Genomic DNA, 17,166 nt, shown 5'->3' with positions numbered 1-17,166 from the left:
TATTAGGATTAAATGAAAGAAATCTCTAAAGCCCACTGATTCTTGAATAAAATGGCAATCCAAATGGGAATCCTGGCAGTTCAATGGCTCACCAAACTAGAGTAGAGAGCAATTGTAGTGACCTTAAGAGTAAATCCCATTGAGAAGGAACTAATAAAAGGAAAATAGAAAAAGAATATCTGTCTCTCTTTTCCTTCTCCTTTAACCAGAGGATAAATAACCTTATACTTTTGAAAAGTTCAGATATTTCACACATCTCATCTATGTCTTAGCATTATCAATGAATACTTGGTAAAATAATGCTGACATATTTTTTGTGAAAGATAGAATTTAATCAGAATCTTGAGAAAAATTAAGATTTCGAAAAGGAATAGATAAGGAAGTAGTCTGTACATAGGTGACAGTTAAGACTAAGGCTAGAAAGGTAAGATTGAGCTAGGTTTTGAAGAAATATATATATATATATATATATATATATATCAAATATGTATTTATTTAATAATATATCAAATGATGAGATTTATGCTTGATCTTAGAGATAAGAAAGACTTCTTTACTAGATTTTATTGAGATAGAGTCAAATATTCAGACCTGCATTTTAAGAAAATCATTTCAATAGTTGTGTGAAAGATGCATTGGATCCTGAAGAGACTTGAGACAAGAACATCAATTAGGACAATGTTCCAGTTCTTAGGGCTTGAATAAAGAACTAAGAGATGGGACCTATGTGAATGTTGTTATATAGATAGACATGAGTATAAAAGAGTTGAGGAGCCTTAAATGAATCCAAAGTAATAGACCTGAGTGAAATGAAGGATAGTGGTACCCTTGACAATAATGATAGTGAGATTCAAAAGAGGGTTTGCTTGTTTTGTGATTTTTTTTTTGTTGTTGTTGTCTTTGAGTAGAAGGAAGATTCTGTTTGATGCATTTGTAGTTTGACATGACTTACCTAGGAGAAAGGTCTAGTTGAAGATGTGGGCCAAAGAGCTCTGGAGAGAGATTTGGAATCATACACGCAAACTTGCATACATACATACATAATTGAACCTATGAGAGTTGATTAAATAAGAAAATAAGAGAAAAGAAACAAGAGCCTAGGGCATAGCATTTTGTTATGTACCTACTTAGTCAACATGACCCAGATTATGAAAAGGAATTAGGAAAGGAATCTGAAAAAGAAGGATGAGATAGATAGGAGGGGAACCCAGAGAAAAGAATGCCATGTAGAGTCAGAATAGAAAGAACATATAAAAGGGAGAGATAAAAAAGTTTGAAGACTGGAAAAAAATATTATTAGATATGTCAATTAAGGGATAAATTAGTATCTTGGAAGAGAGTAGTTTCAATCAAATGGAAACATAGGAAGCCGGAAGCCAAATTATAGCTGGTTAAGATGAAAGTGATGACAAAAAAAAAAAAAAGTAGGGGAAAGTATTTTTTCCAAGGATTTTAGGCCATCTTAACCCAGTTAATATTAGGCCAAGCAAGAAAGTATATTCAGCAAAATGCTATGAGATTTATATCTTAGAAAATGATTGGGTTTAACTTATTAATGTTTTATTTGTCACATCCATACCAATTTAGATTTTCATGAGATAATCCTACTAGATCAGGGATTTGTAATAATCTTCTATGTTATGTACTGACCTAGTAGCCTGGCAAAGTTTATGGAACCTTCTCAAAATAATTTATTTTAATAATTGACAGAAATGTTAAATTTTAGCTGGAGGTGAGTGTTGGTGTTCTTTTTCCAAAACACAGCCAGGTGATAAAAGTTCAGATCTTTTATTGTGTCCTTCAATATAGCCTGGTTAGCTCAGAGGCCTATCTCTCCGCTTGGTTCTAAGAGCTCTGCCCAAATGTCTCCAAATCCAAAAGTTTGTCCTTCCGACTCCAGCCAGCACCAAGATAGAAGAGAAGATAGGGCTTGTGGGCTTCCTCATAGAGTGCTCTTCTCTGACCCCTGGTAATGTTCCCAAATAACTCTTCTCATGTGGCTCACTGGAGCTGTATTTATGCTGCTTCTCCGAGAGTGGGATTGTGGGATATCTCCCAGCATGCCCTAAGAACCTTAAGGGATGTGTGAATTCCAATAACTCTTTCTAAACCCTGAAATCTCCCAAACATGTGAACTCCAATGAGTACTTAAATATTTCTTGCTTCTATGAGCTCTCTAAAGGTGTGAACACAAGCATCGTTTCTATCAGTTGTACTTAGTGCCTTGTTTCAAGTTCTGGCCCAAAATATCTCCTTCTAAGATCAAATCAATCATATTGAACCATGCTAAATTAGATAATTATTGTCTCTATCAACTCCAATGGCTTAACACTTTGTAAAGATTCCAACAGGTGAGTAAAAATAAGATTATATCTATTTTTCCATCCAAGTTGATTGGCCTCTTGAAATCTATTTAGAGAAGGTTAAATACTAGTAAGTGCTCTGAGCCCTAGAATACCTGGAAGAATGGGATGCTTGACTTGTGATAAAGACCATTTTAGAAGCACATGAAATAACTATGGAATTCCCATATCAGTTTGTCATCATAACAGAAGGAAGCATGTTAAAGAATTTGTTAAAAAGAGGATATCTTTTATATCCTTGAGTTACATGTGGAACAGAGAGACCCAATCTCCCTTCCTCTTTGCCTCAGTCAGACAGCTTCAATTTAAACCTTGACATTAATAAGTTGATTATACAAAAAAACAAAAAAAAAATGCTTTTATTAGCTAGTGGTTTTAGAAAATTAAAATCAAATTGTCTTTCCAAATCCCCTCTATTGAAATGTCTTCTATTCTGAGTATTTTTCTTTATTATTTTTGCTAAAATTTTTAAAAATTGTTGAGTTACATATATGTTAAAATATGTAAAAATACGCTTTCTGGGAATAATATGGAGTTTTTGAAAAAACAAAGTTTCTATAAAATATTATGGTGGGAATATTCCAATAAAATTTGCTGTGCATTTGTTGAGTAACATTTTATATAGCCACACAGATGAAAAGAATTCTGGTTCGATTTTTGAAGCCTTAGGGTCATTTTAACATTTCAGTCTTTGTTCACTATTTGGCACTTTAAAATAAGAGCCAATTCATCATCCACTATTAAAATATATTGCTGATATATTCTGGACATGTTACTACAGGGACAATACTCTTTCAAAAGTCACTAATAACCTCTTAATCATTAAAAATGATGATCCTTTCTAAGGCCTGATCATTCCTGTCCTCTGTTTGATAGTGTTTGCTTTGCTGGATACTCATCGGTTATTACTATTTTTATGAAGTATTCCTAAAAGGACTTCCTGTCTCCAGTCTTTGTCTCTGAAAAGTCATTCTTCTTACCAACAGTTAACTATTTTTTTTTCTATTCATGTTCTTAGTCATATTATTTCATAGCTTAAAAATCTTCAGTGGCTCCCTATAGTCCTAAATTTGAATTAGAAAGTGATTACTTGAAGCTATACCCTGAAGAAAGAAAAGACTTTTAAAGACAGAAATGTCTTTAGGGGAGTGGATATGAAAATTACTAGAAATAATGATTCTTACTAACTTTTCTGACATTGTTAGAAAATTCAATTGAAATTATAAATTAGATTCCTTTTGTGATTAAGACTAGATAAAATCTCTCTCTTTGCATTTGTAAAACATGTAAGTTAACAAAAAGAAACATTTTAATGAATTGCAAAAAAAGTCTTTATATAAAGCCCTTTAGTTAGCTAAAAAAATATGGAATAATGGAAAGAATAGTAAAGAAGTAGTTGAGATATTTGTGTTTATTTGTGTTTTAGCCCCTTGTTTTCAAGTGAGTTATGTTCTTAGAGCTACAATTTTCCTTGGGTTTCAAAAGAAGGTTTTAATTTTTTTTATTTTTTTTTAAATTTATGAAATAAAACAAGCATTTCCATTACATTAAAAAAAAATTTTAACAAGATGATTGAAGAGATTGGATCACAAGAATCTTGAAAATTCCTTCAATTTTCAAAATTCTAGGATTCTGAGCTTTTACTAGGTGAAGTTGGAATAAGATTGAGTTAGGCCCAATTAACAATATTGCTGTAATAGATGATTAAGAGAAACTCTAAAGAACTTATAGTTTTTAGCATTATTATTTGATTTGGGGAATAAATCTTAGGCAAATAAGACTATCAGGTAACAGTGGAATGATTGATATAAAAACTCTATAGGGTTTCTAAAAAGCCACAACAGCTGAAATAATTTGGAGAGAATCTAGGATGAAGATAAAGAGAGCTCCTTTTATTCATTCAACTCTTATCTGAATGTCTCTTTCACAGCTTTACCTAGAGAAGTCTCTTGTATTGCTTTCTTCTATCAACATTGTACCTCTGAATCTATATGGTATGAGAAATGACATAGTAGAGGGTACCTAGAAATATAAATGAGTTTACATTTTATTATTAGCCAAGATGTATAAATATAAGTAATTATATGCAGAATAAATATAAAGAAAATCAATACATGTATAAAATGCTTAACTATAGGTAGTTTGAGAAGAGCATGGACACTTGCTAATGGTAGGATCATGAAAAACTTCATGTAGAAAATAGTTCATGATCTTTATTTTTAAAGAATACATAAAGATCATTCCATTTAAAAACTACTAGGAACTAAGTTGTCAAATTTTTGAAAATAAAATTTGTTGAGATTCATATCTGAAGCTTCCTGTTTAAAGTATATTTATCATTGAGCATGTATTTCACTATGTAGTTCTTCTAGAAATAGATGTTTGTCACAATAGAATAGAAGCCCATAATTAAATTTCTTCATTTATAGTCTCTCAGGACATCCTTATAGCTTAATTTTTGGTACCTATGCAATTAGTCTAGCATAGTAATACTCATGAGAATTTATAATTTAATTTTTCTATCACTTAGTTTATTTGATAATGAACAATTAATTACTTGTTAGCTAGTAAATCCCTCACTGCATATTTATGTGGTACCCACAGGCTGTACCAGACATGTCTAATTTATATATTAATGAGCAATGTCTTTAAAAGTAACATGTAATAGAGAATATACAAAAATTGTTAATGAATCATAGCAAAGGGAAACTAACATTAGAAAAATCAGTTGGGATAAAACTATGAATTTATAGGAAAACAAAACACTTCTAATTTTGAATCAAGTCTTTTCATGTCATTTCTATGTGTGTGTGTGTGTGCTTATGTATGTGCTCATAAGTGCACAAAGGAACAAGAAAAAGTCAGAATAAAAATTAATAGCTCCAGTTAAGCAACTTCTTTTGTATAGTCATAAGAGTTGATCAGTTATATCCACTTGTGGACCATACTGCCCATGGTAGTACCTTTTTGGCAAAGGTACTAAAGTAGTTTGTCATTTCTTTCTCCAATGTGTTAAACAGAGGTTGATAGAGTTAATACATGTGTGATATCACATTTGAATTAAAGTTTTCCTGATTTTAGGCCCGGTACTCTATTAAATATAATCACTTTACAACAAATAGGAAACAATCATGCTAATTGACCCTGCCTGTATATGGCAAATAAAATAAAATAATACCAAGCTGAAGGTAACTTACCTCTAATGTCAAAGCATCAGAAAAAATACCTTCCTAGCAGGAATTGTTTTGGCTGCCTTTCCTATTCAAAAAAACAATTTTCTCAAAGCCTTCTAACGACTTCTATTCAATTTACTTTGGTTGTGATGCTTCTCATAAGAGCAGGTAACATCATGTTTTCATTGACCTCAAGTCCCTTTGAAAAAAGAATTTGAAATGTCCTTTGCTTTTAAAGGACTTATTTCTATCTTTATGTATTTGACGAATTGTTATGTGGAAGAGAGTTTAAATTTGTTCTGCTGGACTTCAGAAAGCCCAACAAAGACTGTGGGTAGTAGATATTTTAGGGAAAGAGTTTGTAACTTCAGGTAACTATAAAGTCCTGAACAATCAGAGCTGTCCAAATATAATATTGGCTACCTTTTACTAAAGGTTAGCAGAAAAATTTTCAGTGATCACTTGTAGGGAATATTTACACAGAACAGAAGTGTCAAAGACAGCATGGACACATATGGCCCACAACTCCCCTGTGGAACCAGATTGACATGTAATTGTAATAAAGGATAAATTGCAACCAAAATATAATGTAATATTTGACAAAATAAATAAAAATGCATATTAAATGTAGATTATGCTAATATATGATTTCCTAAGTGAGTATGCATTTTTTTGTTTGTTTTACAATTTTTATACTACTAAATTTGAGGATTTCTGTATGGCTTTAAGTTCAGATAGTTAATTATCACTTCCAGCTCTAATAATCTGTGGTTCTGGATTTGGTCAAAGGTAGTTGGCCTGTTTGTAGATAAACATGCACACACACATACACACAATTATGACAATCAATTTCTGGTGCTATTTTAGAGAATAGTAGAATGGATGAATAAATATGATCAAGAATTTGAGTAAATAGCAAGTGTTATATTAACATTAAAATCATTTTGTAGGGGACGCCACAACATGTGCAATGATTTATTGTCTGTCACTCTCTTATTGTTCTCAGTTTTAATCGACAAATCTCTGAATGTGGCAACAATTGAAGTTTTATATGCAGGGATCTGTGACAGCAGTTGGTTCACATGAAGGCCTATGTTCAGACTCAGCTACAGAGCAACATGAGCCTGATCTATCAGAGAATAAGAGTCATCTTCTTTATTTCATTACTTTTCACAGAAGTTTAGAATCTATTAGACTCTTCTCGCTGAGGCTTCTTAGAACTACATCTAAACCTGTTGGCAGGTTTTCACAGAAATTGTTAGCTCAGATAACTCATGGGGATAAAACTAATTGACAGGATTTTAGGGAGACTAGAAATAGCCTATTTTGAGAGATTGGTTTATTTTTATGAGGCAGGCAGGATGCCTGGAGACTCTTTTTTTTATCGGTGGTGAATTTATTTTTCTTGAATACTCCTTGTGATTCTACTTAAGACCAAAAAAAACTGCCCTCATTGCTTTTAAATTCCCACATGAGAACCAAAATTGTGTCTACAACACCAGACTTGTTTGTTGAACATAAAAGAACATAAATCCTCTATAGGTCCCCATGGAGATGTTAGAGAAAGGGAGTAATCATTATAAACTACTTAGTGCAGTATGTACTGTATCATGTTGCCGTGAGAAAGTTATGTTTGATTGGTTCATAAAACAGGTTTAGTAAATCCTTTAAATAGTGATTTGGGCAATTGTGCACACTGGAATATAATACCTGAGAGTGTATTAGTAGGATTACAGAGTCTTCAGAATAGTTACCTGGGGACATGGAGTTTTCTGGTTTTAAGGGTGACAGTGTTTTCTCTTTTCACATTTGTGTGTCAAGTATGATAGAGTTTTATTGCTTCCCTTTGTGATGTAAATTTCTTTGATGATTGTTTCCCCTAGTTTGGATCTTGGTTATTTGGATTTGCTGCAAGTTTTCACCATTTCATCATATTACAAATTTGCAGCCACTCACTCTAAAAGTGACTGTGAAGGAGGACTAAATCAAATACCAACCACAAATTTGACTCTTGACCTATACTATATATGACTTCCCAGATCATATAAGAATAAATCTAGGCAAGAAATTTCTTTTTCTTGCTTAAGGTTGAAAGTCAAGGGTAAGCTATAGGGCAGGCTTTATAAATCTTGTAATTTGTTACAGGTTGTTATACCATATCCGGTTTATAAGTGTGTATATCATCCTTATAGACTTAAGTTTAACATTTTTAGACAGCAACTTGTATTCTATGCCACTCTCCTGAAAAGACTTATTTGCCTTGTTGCTTTATGAAAATATGAAAAAGAGAACAGGAATCCTTTATATTCTGACCATAAAAGGGAGACAGTTTATTAAATAGTATATAGCACTTTTTCCCCTCAATATTATCTCAATAGCACCTTTATTATTGTATTAAATCTGTAAACTATTTGGGATCCACTTTTACAATATTGGTTCAGCCTAGTCAGCCGTACTGGCTGTCTTTTTTTTTTTTTTTGACACAATAATATTTTTTCCGATTATGTTAAAGATAATTCAACATTCATTTTTGTAAGACTTTGCATTTCAATTTTTTTTTCTTCCCCTTCCTCCTTTTTCTCTAAGACAACAAGCAATTTGGTATGTACAATCATCTTAAACATATCTCTGCTTCAGTCTTTAGTGAAAGAAGAATCAGAACAAGAGGGGGAAAAACAATGAGAGAAAAAAAAAACCAAAAAATGTGGAAATAGTATGCTTTAATCATATTCATACTCCATAATTCTTTCTCTGGCATTTTCTATAATGAGTCTTTTGTAATTGTCTTTGATCATTGTATTGCTGAGAAAAACTAAGTCTATCATAATTGATCATTATACAATGTTGCCATTACTGATTACAGTGTTCTCCTGGTTCTGCTTAGTTCACGTAATAACAGTTCATATAAGCCTTTACAGGTTTTTCTGAACGCTGCCTGCTCATCATTTCTTCTAGAAACAATAATATTTCATTAGCTATACCAAAACTTTTTCAGCCAATCCCTAATTGATGGACATAACCTCAATCTCCAATTCTTTGCCACCACAAAAAGAGTTGCTACAAAAAAAAATTGTATATGGGGGTCCTTTTCCCTTTTTAAGATCTCTTTTGGATACAGAGCTAGTAATGGGATTACTGGATCAAAAGGTATGCAGACTTTTATAGCCTTTTCCAAATTGTTCTCAAAAAATGATCTGATCTATTCACAACTCCACCAGTAATACATTAGTTTTCCAATTTTCCCACATCTCCAACATTTATCATTTTTGTCTTCTATCATATTAGCCAATTTGATAGATATGAAGTGGTACATCAGAGTTGTTTTAATTTGCATTTTTCTAATCAAAAGTGATTTAAAGCACTTCTTCATATGTTTGAAATTCCCATGTTTCATTGAATGTTCATTTCTTCTCTTGAAAGATGTTCCATTCTCCTGGATAGTTGATTCTGGGTTGTAATTCAGGTTCCTTTGACTTCCAGAATATATTCCAAACTCTCTGATCCTTTAATGTAAAAGTTACTAAATCCTATATAATCCTGACAATCCTGACAAAAAAATCCTTGATATTTAGATTGTTTCTTTCTTGACTGCATGAAGCATTTTCTCCTTGACCTGATATTTCTGGGATTTGACTACAACTTTCCTTGGAGTTTTCATGTTGAGTTCTCTTTTAGAAATTGATTGGTGGATTCTTTCAGTTACTGTTTGACTTTCTTATTCTAAGATATCAAGAGAGTTTTCCTTGATAATTTCTTGAAAGATATTCTTTAGGCTACTTTTTTTTGAATCATGGTTTTTAGATAGTCTAAAAATTCTTAAGTTATCTCTCCTGAATCTATTTTTCAGATAATTTGTTTTACCAGTAAGGTATTTTACATTTTCTTTATTTTTTTCATTCCTTTGTTTAATTTTGATCTTATTATCTCATAGAATCATTAGCTTCTAGTTTCTCAATTTTGATTTTTAAGGAATTATTTTCTTCAGTGAGCTTTTGTACCTCATTTTCCATTTAGCCAATCATACTTTTAAAGGAATAGTTTTCTTCAGTGGAAGTTTTCCCATTTGGACAATTTTATTTTTTACAGAGTTGTTTTCTTCAGTTAATTTTTGTACTTCCATTTCCAAGCTTTTTACTCTCTTTATTTTTCATATTTACCACTTCTCGCCCCCCCCCCCTCATTTGGGTAACCGGGGCCCACACCAACTTTTTTCTACCTTTCTTACTGGATTTAAAAAAAAAAAATTAGCACTTCCAAGAGCACTATTTGGGCTGGAGACCAATTCAGATTTCCCTTTGAGGTTTCACATTTAGACATTGTTGTCCACTTCTTAGTTTGTGTTTTGATCTTTCCTTTTATCATAGTTGATTTCTATGGTCAGGGCTCTTTTTCTTTGTTTGCTTGTTTGTTTGTTTTTAGAGTTGACCTCTGCTTCTAGGACATGGGTTGCATTGTTGTAAGTTTTGTACAGGGTCCTAGTTACTGGCTTTCTAGCCTGGGCCTCAGGTGCTTCAAGCCTACCTAACTCGCTGGGTGGCCTAGCTTAGTTGCACTTGTTGTGTTGTTCCTGGGCTGGTGGATTACCTGTTGTACTGGGTTGGTATCCATACAGCTGGACTGCTGTGCCACTAGCTTGCTGAAGACTAAGGGGCCTTGGTTGCTGATCTGTGCTGTGTCTAAGGGCTTCCCAATGCTTTGCCCAGATGCCTTTTGTGCTGGCTTGTGCTCCCCTCTTACCCAAATGAGACTGACTTTTTCTGAAAACCTTCTAAGTTCTCTTGGATTGGAAAATTGTTTCATTTCATTTTTTTTTTTTTTTAATTTTTTGGCTTTTGTCACTCCAGAATCTGTTTAGAGGTTTGATTTAATGTTCTTTCTGAGGAAAACTGGGCAGAGCTGAAACTTCTTGGCTTCTTTCCTCCTTTTTGGCTCTGCCCCACAATGCTTTCATTCCATGTACATCCTAATTCTTTTTTGCCCTTGACTTTAAAAGAACATTAATGATGTAGTGAATGGATGGATTTAGAAATTAGATGATTATTATATGACAATGCAATTTGGAATATCATCAAGGTCATGATGAGGTAATTAGTGGCATCTATTGAATTCAACTAAGATTTAAAATCAAAGTACATAGTAGTCCTTTAATGATTATGTTCATATAATTTATTTTTAATGAAATACAAAAATATACTGGTTCTTTAAGCAGAAATAATAAATACATTAGCTAGACCTGCACAAACATGTAACATAAGAATTTATTGCTAGATGTCTAGTTAGTGATTTGGGAATCATTATAAAGATTAAATTTACCTGGGGTGGGGGGAGAGAAATAGCACAACTTTAGTAGAAAATCTGTATAAAGTAATAATTTACACATTAAACATTGCTTGACTTATTTGAAAGAATGTGTCTTTTATATCTGAGTGTTAGTTATGTTAAGGGTTAGCACTGTTTGTTCCTTTGAAAAGATTTTAATCTCATTTGACGTTTACAATCTCAAGTTTTGCTTATATGGGGAAACACCTTTTAATATTTTCTGAAGAAAAATATGCATGTTCTTAAGAAAAAATTGGTACTGGCTCAAAACATCACAAGGCACAACAACATAGAATACAACAGCTTTTGGAGTTTTTGTTTTAGATTTCCTGATTTATCTCTACAACTTAAGAACTTTTTCTAGGAAAAATAATGTTTTTTAACTTCATAAGGAAACTTTACAAAATCATGTGTGGATACAAGTTACTAGACATGTCTGAAATCTAGCTATCTTTGAATTTATAAGAGCTCAATCTCAGATAAGGCTAGATTGACTTGCCAAGTTCAGAACAAGCAATTTTATGAATAGCAGCCTTGTATTACCTGTAAATAATCTAGATATAAATACCATTCTCAGATAAAAATAGCAATTGACAATGCTTATTCAAATCAGTATAAGCTTAAATATTTTTCTAACTACTTCCTCTTATCTCTTTTGTTCCACCTCCTCCCCAGATTTGTGAAACAATTATAGTTGGCTTCAATTTCAGTGAAATTTATTATATAATATAATTAATTCATTTTTTCATTTGTTTATACCTCTGGATTCCTTATCTGCAGAAACTATGAATTATTTTGCAAGAATATTTTGTTATATATATATATATATATATATATATAAGTATTATTTTATAATTATATGTATAACCTACTTGAAATTGGAATTAGCTCAAAGCTATATTAACCAGTATTTTCTCTCTTCCCCAACAACAGGCATTTTATGCAGTACCTGCTGACAGAAAAGTACTGTGCTAGATTCTCTTATTCTATTACAGATATAGAAAAGTATAACACTGACCTTGTGAGATTGCATTGTAAATGTCTTTATTGAATAGGACACATCCAGAGTACCTAGGTTTGAATCAGGCTCTTCTTCTTCTTTTTTTTTTATTTATTGATATAATTCATTATTCTCCTCTACTTTTCTCATCTCTGATGAAGTTAACCTTTCTAGTTAACAAGATCCAACTGCTATATGTACCCTTGTCTCCTGTCTCTTCTAGAAAAATGCCTCCATATTTTTCCCTCCTTCAACTAAATTCAAATTTATTCCTATTTGATGGCTTATATTCTCCAGCAATTGTAGAAAATGACTAGCTTTGCACCCTAAAATAGTAAAAGAAAAGCTTAAATACTTTTTGACCCTGCCATCCCCTTAAACTATCATCTTACATCTGTCCTCTGTCATAGTGAAATTCCTAGGGGGAAACAAGTAATCTCTTCTCATTTTTATCATTTCATCTCTTCTTGCTCACTCTTTATTCTCTTTTATTTTGTGCATATTTTACACAGGCAATTTATACCCCTTCCCCCCTCGCCATGGAGGCAGAAAAAAGTTAAGTTTCTTAGGGGTGGAGACGTTGATTTTTATCTCTGTATCTCTAGCTAGGATCTAGCACAGCTAGATAAAGGTGCTTAATAAAGGACTTTCTATTGATTTATTTTACTTTTATTTATTTATTTTTACCTTGGACAAGTCATCAATCTAGTGTTTAGCACAGTACCTGATACATAATAGGTTGTTTATTTATTGATTGATTGTTTCTCTACTTGATTATCTGTAAAGTGAGTGGTTGAATTGTATGATCTTTAATATCTATTCTAGTACTTAATACTCTTCTGATTAACTAGGATTGTTTGTGTGTACAAGTTTATATTTCTGCATCCACATAGGTATATATATGGACACACAAGGGACTCTAATGATTAATATTAAGTGGTATTTAACTGTCAAATGAGCAAGGATAGAAACTAAGTACAGTTAGATTTCAGGCAACAGGAAGGTCACTATGGATGGGAAAATTTAACCTGGACCTCAAAGGATGAATGAATAGGATTTTGAATGGATAATGACAAGAGTGTATGGTTCAGATCAGAGGAATGGTCCTTTCACTGATGGATAGTAGAGGACAGTATCATGCTATTTGGGGAAACATTGCCTGATTTCAACAAAACATATGTTTTACAGACACAGTAGGATTTAAGATTGGAAAGGCATATTGGGGTCAGATTATCAGCATTAGATGCTTACATAGAAAATAAGGGAAAATATACAAGAAGTCAGGATAGGCTGAGTTCTTACAGCTTTCTACAAAAGAGCCAAGTAGATACTTGGCACACATCTACTAAATTTGGTCCATCTAAGCAGCCAAGCTCAAAAAGCAAGAGCAAAGACTATTATTTTCCCTCCCTTAATGTAAATCCATCTTCAGTGTTTCCTTTTTTGGAATATATAACATTAAGTAAGTTTTGGCAACCAAGTTTTTAGCATCCAAAGATGTGAATTAAGTCATGTAGCACACACCTGTACCAATTTTCTTTCTTTCTTCTATTTTTTTATAGGTATGACTTTGTAGAAATTGAGGAGCCCAGTGATGGGACTATTTTAGGGCGTTGGTGTGGCTCCAGTGCTGTACCAGGGAAACAGATCTCCAAAGGAAATCAAATCAGGATAAGATTTGTCTCTGATGAATACTTTCCTTCTGAACCAGGGTTCTGCATCCATTATACCCTTCTTACACCAGTAAGTAATGCAATTTCAGAACATATTTATTGTGGGAAAGGGCAGAGGATAAGGCTGGTTTTGAGATGCCCCCCCCCAAAAAAAACAAACCTCAGAATTTTTAATTTAGTTCCTGTTTTTTGTACTTCATAAATGCCATTGTGGTTATTGTGGATAACTTGGATTGGGATATCCTGGATAAACTTAAACATGTTGGAATATTAATACATAAATTATTGTTGCAACAAAAAAGATTATTTTTATTACCATTTGAAAAGAATATACATTGGGAGTGAGAGTGAGAGAATTCTGACCCAAAATGAAATAAAATTGAATATGAAAAAAGAATATTGGAAGCCAAGGAACTCTACTTTCTATCTGATAAAAACATGACCTTTCAGAATTGGTAAGAAGTAGCATAGGAAAACCAGCATTTAACCAGAGGGAAATTGAGAATAATTGCACATTTACTTTGTAAGTTTACTAGCAAAAAAACCCTCACATTTCTACAGTACTTTATATTTTGTGAAAATATCCAAAATCTGTTTGGGTCCTGATTGACTCAGACTGAATGTAAATAGCAGTCATTTCTGCTTGGACCAAAAACCTTGAGGGTCTTCCCCTCCCAGATTCATTATTTAACTTAGTTATTTGGATTTTTTTTGGAGGAGAGACTAGGTGAAAAAGGAGATTCTTTGCCTTAATTGCTACCTAGCCTGATTAATCACTGAATGGGTGTGACCTCAATTAAACTGAGAACAGGCCAAGGTCTCCCATTTCATCTAAGGCCATCTTCAGTTCTCTTCATCTATATTTGGCCACTGGACTCAGACAGCTCTCAGGGAAGGAGGGGAGGAAGTGAGACAAGTGACTTTGCCCAGCCTTTCCTCATTTCAGTCCAATTCAGCATGTCATGGCATCCTCTTCCTGATCATGGTGCTTTTTGAGAACAAAGGACAAAGAACAACAACAACAATTTTATGAAACACTTTTTTCACTCTGATCTTGTGGGGTGGGTTAATGCTGATATTATTATATCTTTATGATATATATGATATGATATATATATATATATATCTATATGATATATATTATATCTTTCCAAGGGTGGAATGATGACCAACTTGCCAAAGCTTAGGGAGTAGCTAAAGGCTGAAGCAGAATTGCAGTCCAGGTCTTCTGACTTCAAATTCACTGCTCTGTGTCCATTTCACCACAACTACTTTATAATCCTTGTGTACTATACAATCTACAGATTATTTTGCTACAGCAGCAACTTGGATTAGGTATTGGGAGTAGTGGGAGTAAAACTAAGAGAAGACATTTGATTTGGTTGATTTACAAAATGGGTAATTGTCCCAGCTCACTTAAATCCAGCTACATCTTAAAAGTCTAAAATCTCCAAACAAGTGATTTGAATTAATTTCAGGCTTGTGGCCATTTTAAGGGGATGTATGTGTATGTGCGTGCATGAGTGTGTGTTTGTGTTTCAGCACTTTTTGTTCTTTATTGTTCCAAGAATGAATTGAGAGCTAGTTTAAAAAATGGAAAGACTCAAATTCAAGTACTGAGAAAATAGATACTGCATGTGAGTGACCCAGAGCAAGTTACTTTATCTTGGTTTGCCATTTGGTATAAACCCAAACCAGATTAAAAAGTAGTGGGTAAATATTTAACAAAAATGAATAAACAAACAAATAAACAAAGCCTGGATAACATCACATTTTAAAAACAAGTTAATGTGTAACCTACAGGATCCTTCCATATGGATTAGTTGACCCTTGTTGCTATTGGAATTTGACAAACTTATCTGCCCTAGGGAATTCTCTAGACTTATATGTTGCAGAGAAGGTTGCCAACTAGCATTAATAGAGGAAGTTTCCTCACTTTAAGTAATTCCTTATGCCAATACCATCATCGATCCAGTGACTATCTTTCTTCTATTTTTGAAATCTTTGGAATTGTTTTATGCAATACAGTTTAATGAAGAATAGCGTTCATGGTAATTGGGTATTTCTCAGCTGGAATTTTTAATCCATCCTACTTATTATCATCATGTTTAAAACTTATGTAAACTCATGCATTGATTATGAATATTTGTTCTGTGATGAGTTTTAGATGATGGCCAAGTGGATGAATTTTAGCTGCTGGCTAAGAATTCAGCCACAATAAAAAATGGCCAAGTACTTCATAGGGTAGGCTGAATGATTATTTTTGCAGAAGGTGAAAGTGGAGTTTTGATTTTTTTATTTAATTAATGTAGAAAACTTTCCATGCAGGATTCCCTCCACTAAAGTAGAAATTCATCTGTTATTTATAGATACAGAAAATTACCTCAGGCACTGGGAAAATGTGTAACTTCAACCTAGTAACACAGTATTTGTTAAGGGTAGAGCTGGTTTGTTAAGTGTAGAACTGGAGTGGAGAGCTTTCTGGCACTGATGCCTTTACCTCTCTTCACTACATGCCATGATCCCTTTCAGATTTAATGAAAACATTTTCTTACATCAATAGAGAAAAACTTCTAACAGGTAGAAAAGTATGAGTAGAGAGCCAGTATTGCTTGGCATCAAACACTGACTCAGCAACATTTTAAGACGCTCATTACTGGGTTAGCTGCAGGAGGATAAAAATTTTTGACTCCATAAATTCTACGAATCCATCCATTAAATAATGAAAAAGTTATGTTTTTAATTGGGGGTATCCACATGGATCAAATCATTGACCAGTAAAGTTTCAGACAGGTCTGTTATGCCTAAAAATGAATCTCAAACTTGCCTGTTTCTCTTGAGGATCAGTGACTTCATCAGTAAGCACATTTCATCTACCACATTAGATTTCATCTACTACTGTAACTCCATAACTATGTGCTGGTAATGAGAGATGAGGAAGAAAGGAAATGAACAACATTGTGGCCCATTTTCTGATGATAAGCCCCTCTGACCTTATTGTTTGTTGGTTTTTTGATGGAAGGCACTTAGTCTTTTGATGATACTACATTTTAGGACTTTTTCTCTTGTAGGACCTTCTTCTTGTATCTTAGAGAACCTATGCTCATGAGGAATCAGAGTAGGGCTTTAGATAAAGGCCTCAAATTTACACTTCATAGTAATATTGTAAAAAGCTACTAAATGCATTTTTGTGCATTATTCAGAGTGTGGCACATTTTAAAAATCTATTGATAAATTTTAATGAAATCCTGCTGGATTTCATAACTAAAATTTGTTTACTCCTATTTATAGAATAAAAGTGGTATATATTTGAGATAAGGGATAGAATTTTAGCGAAAGAAGGTTGGCAATTTTTAAATTATCTGTCTATATAATACTAAATTGGTATTAATTAGGGCTTATTGTTTAGCTAAGACACTCAGTTAAAGGTCAGTTCATGATTTGCTTTATTAATGTATATATCTGGAACATGTATTACAAAGTGACAAGTTGTTGGACTACAGTTAAATAGTAGGAATAGAGCAGACCAGATTACATATATGGAATTCTGTTATTCCATCCATGAGAGTCAAGTCATTTTCCAGCCTGAGTAGTACAATGGGAAGAACATTGGTTTCGGAGTCAGAAATTATTGTTGT

At 33.0% G+C, this 17,166-nt stretch overlaps 1 protein-coding gene across 1 annotated transcript in view; it reads left to right on the top strand.

Annotated features, from left to right (window-relative positions):
- PDGFC (platelet derived growth factor C) overlaps positions 1-17,166 on the top strand; it is a 219,674-nt gene that overhangs the window by 152,974 nt on the left and 49,534 nt on the right. Inside the window, exon 3 of the mRNA XM_003773113.4 lies at positions 13,418-13,598. Coding sequence (XP_003773161.1) covers positions 13,418-13,598 — 181 coding nt within the window. The remainder of the gene's footprint in view (positions 1-13,417; positions 13,599-17,166) is intronic.

The sequence above is a fragment of the Sarcophilus harrisii genome, chromosome 6 (genome assembly GCF_902635505.1).
Source record: "Sarcophilus harrisii chromosome 6, mSarHar1.11, whole genome shotgun sequence".
In the NCBI taxonomy this organism is placed as follows: domain Eukaryota; kingdom Metazoa; phylum Chordata; class Mammalia; order Dasyuromorphia; family Dasyuridae; genus Sarcophilus; species Sarcophilus harrisii.
The sequence above is the reverse complement of the archived record's forward strand: the minus strand, read 5'-3'. Positions and strand labels throughout refer to the sequence as shown.